Source organism: Apodemus sylvaticus, chromosome 9 (assembly GCF_947179515.1).
Source record: "Apodemus sylvaticus chromosome 9, mApoSyl1.1, whole genome shotgun sequence".
NCBI classification, from domain to species: domain Eukaryota; kingdom Metazoa; phylum Chordata; class Mammalia; order Rodentia; family Muridae; genus Apodemus; species Apodemus sylvaticus.
This window is the reverse complement of record NC_067480.1, coordinates 68,787,387-68,794,949: the sequence shown is the minus strand read 5'-3', so window position 1 is coordinate 68,794,949 and position 7,563 is coordinate 68,787,387. Positions and strand designations below refer to the sequence as shown.

The following is a 7,563-nucleotide window of genomic DNA, read 5'->3' as shown; positions in this document are numbered from 1 at the left end:
CAACAAATGGTGGTGTTTTCAGCCAAGTATATGCCTGTCTGAGAATATCCTCATTAAGCTTGTTCCTCTAAAACCACTACCCTACCACACTACATTGCTTCCCTTCTCAGGGATCCATTCCCAGTCCCAACAATGCTTCAATCTGTAGATGTCACCAAACACTGGGTATACTATGCTTTTTCTTCTTATAATAATGCTTAATTATTGCCGGGCTGTGGTGGCACACACCTGTAATCCCAGCACTCTGGGAGGCAGAGGCAGGCGGATTTCTGAGTTCTGGTCTACAGAGTGAGTTCCAGGACAGCCAGGACTATACAGAGAATCCCTGTCTTGAAAAAAAGCAAATCCAAAAAACAAACATCAAAAATAATGCTTCATTATTAAATCATGAATTAGTTTTTGAAGTCCTAGGTATTGAACCCAAGGTCTAGAACCTAAGAGGCAAGCACTCACTGAGTTCCCTGGAGTTTGATTTATGTTAGGTAAAGGATTAAAAACAACAAACACTAGAATATTATAATACTTCACAATACAAGTTATATAACTTTTCTATGTCTCAGAAAGTTCTATCTTATTTTCATTTTCACTTAAAGTGCTTTGCAGCTTCTGTTCTGATGTCTGAATTACCTGCACTAATGATGGAATGCATTGGCGCTACAGTTAAGTAAAATAAAGATTATGTGAATACAAGTACAGCAGGTGAAGACAATGAGCCAGAGAATTAGGAAGAGCCAGAATGTTAGAACATACTGTCAAAGTTAGTATGAGGTCAGTCAGAGCAATTCAGTCAGAATCTGAGTGCTAGTTGGAATCAGTCAGATTGGAAAGGTGTTTGAGCGAGGACAACTTTGTTTAATCAGCCGCCCAAAGATCAGAAAGATGGAGAAAGGGTGGGCATATTCAGCAGTAAGTCTCAGAGGCTTAGATAAGATTGTACCAATGCGCTGGGCGGTGGTGGCCTTTATCCCAGCACTTGGGAGGCAGAGGCAGGCGGATTTCTGAGTTCGAGGCCAGCCTGGTCTGCAGAGTGAGTTCCAGGACAGCCAGGACTACACAGAGAAAGCCTGTCTTGAAAAAACAAAACAAAACAAAACAAAACAAAACAAAACAAAAAGATTGTATCAATGCTAGAAGCTTCGAGGACTAGGCCTAGGTAAGGAGAGAGAGGCATTAAGTCTCTGCGATGACAATTACTTCAGACTATTAGATTTTTTTTTTTATACGTTTGAATTCTTCCTAAACATTCTACCAACTGGAAACCAAACATTCAAATATCTGAGCCTATGGGGTCTTTCCTATTCAAACCACCACAGCATATTTCATCATGGTCCTCAGAATGGCAAATAATTTAAAAGTCATGAATTGTTTATTTCTAGAATTTTTAATATTTCCAACTATAGTTGGTCTCAGGTACCTGAAACCATGGGAAGTGATGATTTTGATTAGAGGTGATTGCTGCATCTTTCCTTAAAGTCCCTTAGAAACTCCACCTAAGAATTAGCTCCTGCTTAAGTAGAAAGGAGTGAATAATGGCACACAGAGGGGAACACTGAAAGTCCCTGTCCTCATATTTTTAAGATTTCCTCTTCCCTGTCAATATTATGATGAGCCTTGGAGATAGTGTACACTTGGAGATAGCCTCACATACAAGCCCCAGTGCCTTAGACAGTCCCATGGATGTCTGATGGCACTATGGAGTTTCCTTAGCCTGTAATGGCAATCCTGCTGCGAGCCACTCTTGAAAAGGATTCCACTGATCTGGACCCTCCACACAGTATTTCTGCTTCTTGAGGCATTTACCTTAGGTAAAGTAAGTTCCTAGGATCCAATGGGATAACAAAACAACTAGACTTTAAAATTTAGAAGATTTGAAATATGATAGAAATTAATACTATCAATCTCCAGATTCGTTCTGCACAAAATAATGAGTGATCTCACGGAAAAATAAAACATCACTTATAGCCAGGCATGGTGGTGCACACTCAGTCCCAAAATTCAGGAGGCAGAGGCAGCACCAACCAAACAAACTAACAAATCAATACATAACTGTAATTTTAAAAAGTGAAATCCCAGCTCTAATGTCTTCCTCATGAAATTATCCTCAAAACCCTAGCTTGGTTTAGATATCTTTTAAATGCTTAAATGTTTAAACATCTTTTTGTATACTGGGAGGCAATTAGCCTGTAGCTATATGTCTTTTTGAAATCAGAAACTAGCTTAAGTTTTTGTATTCTAGAATCAAGCAGTACCTATTGCCTAGATGTTTAATAATCATGGAATGAGTTTATAAAACAATTAAGAGAACAATGCAAAGAGTAATGATGATGTTGGTGTTTAATCCACAGCAATTAGGTAATTGTGAGCTGACAGATTTTGATTACTTTCTGAGGTACTTGTAGCCAGTTTATAGATTTAAACTTACATTCTGAATTTCAAAGCAGCCTGTCAGTTTTACAACACCATTGGTGGTTCCATCCACGGTAGATGGTAACTAAGTTTTATCCAACTGAATTATAAGAACTGGTGGTTACTATTTCTCTGTGAGTAGTGGAGGGATTTTTATAGTAAGAACCTGAGCCAATTAACCTCTAGCAGCTTTATCTACTCTAAAGGTCAATTTTACCAATGTATGAAAAGTCCTTATTAGAGCTTGGAACAAAGTAGCCACTTAAAAACAATATTGGAATGAATTACAGTTTACCATGCCTTTAGGGAGAACCTTCTCTTATATTCAGATAAAAGTCTGAACTGAATGTAAACAAGTTAATTTGTTTCACCTCACTTACCTTTCTGCTGAAGATGTGTGGGTAATTGACCATCTCTCTAAAGCTAGATGGGAACAAAAAGTTACAGTATAAGAGGAAGACACTCAGGCTAAATAAATTTATATTAAAAAATGAAATTGTAAACAGAGTTGTGGTGACTAATGCATTTAATCCCAGTATTGGTGAGGGAGGGAGAGGCAGTGGATCTGTATGAGTTTGAAGCCAGTTTTGAACTCCCCTGGTCTACAGAGGGAGTTTCAGGACAGTCAAGACTACACAGAGAAACCCTGTCTCAAAAAGCCTAAATAAATAAGTAAATAAATAAAATGAAATTGTGTGGTATTTACCAAATGTCATGCCTTTTGGGAAACCATCTTCATTCTGCTTCAAGGGAAAAGATAAACATGTTAGAGAAATAAACCAGCTATCAAGTTAGATGTTTTTTTTAAATAAATTATTCTTATGAGCGTTTTTGAAAAATAGGAGAAAGTGGTCAATTATTTCTTACCTTCTGAGAACCTGAACTACCATTTTCCCATAGTTCAAGCTTCTTCTTAAAGAATTCACAAGTTCTTACGAGGATTATCTCAAAAGCAACTCCTAGGAAAATTATGAATAGGATTGGTATCCAAGCATTGCTAAATATCCAGTAGTCTAAAAAGTCCCATAATATGCAGAATGTATTCTCGTCTAGTATAGACTTCAATCTGTTTTTAAAGAAATTAGACGTTTTTGCCATAATGGTTGGTATCTATTTCAGAAGGCATTGACTTCAGAAGTCCCTTAAATACAAAAAGCTTTTCTTTCCATCTATCTCATAAGTTCATGCAAAGCTCTACCAGAAAAAGAAAAACAAAACAAAAAAACACTTCTGGTGTCATTCGGTGCCTGTGTCCAATGGTGCAGTGCTTGCTCTGGGCCTGCATAAAGTAAGGTACGTGTCACAGTGGGTGTTTAACTGAGCTCACAGCAGCTCTTGCAGTGACGAAAGGTCACAGGTGAAACATGTACAGTCCATGTATGTAGGTCATTTATTTATTTAGCAAGGCCTTGCGTGTGCTACATGGCCTGTGCTGGCCTGAAACCCCTGTGTAATCTGGACTGCCTTGGAACTAGAGAGCTCAGCACAGATGTGCATCACTCTGGTGACATCATTATATACTTAGTTTTCTTTCTCTTTTCTTTCTTTCCTTCCTTCCTTCCCTCCTCCTTTTCCTCCTCCTCCTCCTCCTCCTCCTCCTCCTCCTCCTTCTTCTTCTCCTCTCTCTCTCTCTCTCTCTCTCTCTCTCTCTCTCTCTCTCTCTCTCTCTCCTTTGAGACTGAGTCTTCCACTGTAACACAGGGAACCCTGGAACTCTTTATATAGTCTAATATGGCCTAGAACTCATGGAAGTCCTTTACCTCAGCCTCCCTAGTAATGAGATTACAGGCATGAGTCACCACACTTAGCTTTATACTTTTTAATTTAACCAATAATTTTCTATTAATTTAATAAAAGCAACATACACAATTCCTTGACATAATTGATTTGTTACCCTAATGAAAAATATGTAAAATAAAGTTGAAGCTAGAAAGCCATTTTATCTAGTAATTTCTCTTCCTCTCAGCAGTAGTGTACATTGTGTTTTCTTGTAGTCAAGAAACATAGTCCTTTCTTAGAATAAATGTTAATTGACAGGTGTAACATTTAAAAATACTGGATGCTATAGCTAGGCATGGTAGCACATGCCTTAAAGTCCAGTACTCAAGAGGCAGAGACAGGCAGATCTGTTAGTTCAAGGCATTTTTGGACTATAGAGCAAGGTCCAGGATACCAAGGGCTAATAGTAAGGCAGGCACTGTATCAAAAACAAAAATAAAAGCAAAACTGGTTTCCTGAGTTAACTTGAATTTAACATACACCATATAGTTTTTTAGTTTAAGTGTGTACTGTTGCCACTGTCTCTGTTGAACCTGCATGGCTTCTTGGAATATTTTAAATTTCTATTTGCTACAGTGTTGTATTCCATGGCTGCCTGAAGCTATTACGAACTGGGTTGCTGGAACAGAAGCTAAGGGATGAATGGGAGAGGGGTGAAAGGAAGGAGGGTCTGGACAATGTTTCACTGATGGAGGCCAAAACTTTAATGGCGGTCAGACCTTTTAACAATTTGGGCAAACCCTTCCCCCCAGACTCCGGGTTGAGTTCCGGTGGAAGTTGTCTAGTTTCTCCTAGAGGTTCTTTGCTCAACTGCTTCCGGCAGCTGGGTGGGTCACCTGCTTAATTCAGGAATTCGTAGACCTGGAGGAACAATGAGCTTAACCTTCCCTCGGAGCTTCTCCACCCTAGGTGGAGCCGGATCCTGGCTATCTGGGAGAAGTTAACCTTAACCATCCTCAGGAACACTCTTAGCATTCCATCCATGGATAAAAATTCCTGCCTTAACCTACTTCCCTGTTATGCGAGTTGATAGACTCCTGTCCACTGAGCAGACTAAAGATACTTGTGTTTATCTTGGGTTCATTCTGACTTCGGAGTTTGACTTTGCAAAGAGAGTCCTCCAGAGTATGTAGCAGGGATTCCATAGCTCTAAGAAACTTGCAACCACTTTGTTCTTCAAGTATGCTTTCATTTCTGTCCTTCCACACATGCACTGGCAGTGATTTTCTTTTAAAGATTCCTTTTCCTTAGATTTTTAAGTCTTTTAAATTTTTGGGGAGGTGGTGATGGTGGTAGTGGTAGATTTTTCTGATAAAATTTAAAAGCTGAGAAGATAACCTGATTTTTCTTAGATGATTGTTAAAATATTTAATTCAGGCCTGAGGTTTCTACCCTGCCTTTGCTATTTAAGTTCCCAGATGTAAGATACACACAACATATTTACAATAAGCCTTAAGCAACACAAGAGCTGGGCAGATACTGCTCTCTCTGTTGTTAGAATCTACTTTAGTATTGATAACCCGGAGTTATTACTTACTATGGTTCATTTGGGCTGCTCTTAACTTTAACTGGTCAGCCCTCAGGGCCATGTTCTCTTAACTCTTAACTAGTGGTGGCCTCTCCTTTTTCCTGTCCTGCACCTTTCTCCTCCTAGTGGTTCCTCTCCCACCCTAAGACAGGGAAACCTAAATACTATCTATGTCTCTTCTGCTCAGATATTAACTGTTGGCGTCTCTATTTTCCAATCAGAAATAACTTGGAGACAGGGTGATTTAGCATCTACATGTGGACTCTCTTATCTCCGGGGTAACCAATCTTGGAAGCCCAACATTAACATTAGAATACAAGCAACACACTACACATGATGGCACATTTTCCCAAATTCTCTTAATGTTAAATAACTCAAAGGTAATTCGTTTCTGGTCTGTTGTATTCCATGTTACCAAGTTTTATGGTACTGAAACCTGCAGTGTTCTCTTGGTAATTGTGTTACCCCCCAAAACCTGTTTGCAGTGTACCAAATTTAGGCTAAGGGAATTCTGTCTCCAGTTGGCTCTGATTGGGAATAAAGAATTGCTGTATAGCCAATGACTGGGCAGAGGGAGACAGGCAGGGATCTTTAGATTTGCGAGGGCATAGAACTGAGAAAAAGGAGAGAGAGAATCGCTCAGACTAGGGGGAGAAGAATGGGAGCTGCAGGAAAGAAAGCCAACATGCCATGAAGAATTTCAGTGGGTGGCCACTGGCCACTTTCCGGATTGGGCCTGGGGTAGCAGGGGCAGGTTTAGGAGTTCCCAGCCTTTGAGCTAGCTAAGGCATTTAAAAAAAAAAAACAAAAAACAAAAAACTGGCATGCATGCATGCTTGTGAGCTGTGAGAATGTGTTCTTGTGTGCATGCATGTGGTATGGTGTGTGTGTGTGTGTGTGTCTTCTGTTCCTGGGCAGATGCCAGTGCATCCTGCTGGGATGTTGAAGAGGTGCAGCCCATTACCACTACAGAAACCCTAGCTATTTCTCCACTGAGAGCTCCTATACACACCAAACAGGCTTGGAATAGCCTCTAGAACTTTGTGAATTTCTCCTATGTAAATGCCTACTGGTAAGAGACTATTTTGCCACATATATGCTTCCTTGCATAGGAGACTTCTTAGATCAATCATGAGCAGCACAAAAATGCATATATTCTTCATAATCATGAAGGCAAATGTAAAAGAACAGCAGAGAGACAGTCCATTACCAACAGTATTTGATGACACAAGAAGATTCTATTTAAGTTTTAAAACCTTGTCTAAAGATTTCATATTCTTTGAACCTTTTGGACAATGCAAGACAAGACTTTCATTTTAACAAGAACCCTCAGTAATAAATGTATAAAGCAGGGTTTGTTATAATGATAAGAAATAATCAAATAGTTCAACACAATAAATATTGATTCAATATAGTGTAAGGCCAACAAGTACTTAAAGAATGAATGAAACCCTTCTGTGACAGGAGTTTGTAATGGATATGGGATGGTGTCAAAGGAAGTACATACCTTCAGGCTTTGACAAAAGATACTCTGGAAATCTAGGAAACCTGGAAGAATGAGGGAAACTTTTACATTCAGTCCTGGAAGGAGGAATACAATTTGGAAACATATAGATCAACAAAATTGAAATTCAAGTTGGTTGCAGTAGGACTACAGGTTTAGAATTTGAAAGGGGCAAAGACTACAGTGTTCATAGGGTCCTCTCATGAAGCTACCTTCAGAGACTCATGTTTTATTTTTATTTTTTTATTCTTTAATTTTTACAGTTCAGACTTTATTCCCCTCCCAGTCCACCCTCCGACTGTTCTACATCCCACACCCCACACCTTCTCCCTCTCCTCCCCTGAAC

The 7,563-nt window shown here is 39.3% G+C and overlaps 1 protein-coding gene across 1 annotated transcript in view; it reads right to left on the bottom strand.

Moving 5' to 3' along the window:
• Ccdc168 (coiled-coil domain containing 168) overlaps positions 1–7,323 on the bottom strand; it is a 28,004-nt gene extending 20,681 nt beyond the window's left edge. The window contains exons 1-4 of the mRNA XM_052191838.1: positions 7,221–7,323; positions 3,274–3,365; positions 3,113–3,149; positions 2,787–2,829 (exon numbers count right to left, since the gene is read on the bottom strand). Coding sequence (XP_052047798.1) covers positions 2,787–2,829; positions 3,113–3,149; positions 3,274–3,365; positions 7,221–7,323 — 275 coding nt within the window. The remainder of the gene's footprint in view (positions 1–2,786; positions 2,830–3,112; positions 3,150–3,273; positions 3,366–7,220) is intronic.
• Between the last annotated feature and the right edge of the window lie 240 nt (positions 7,324–7,563).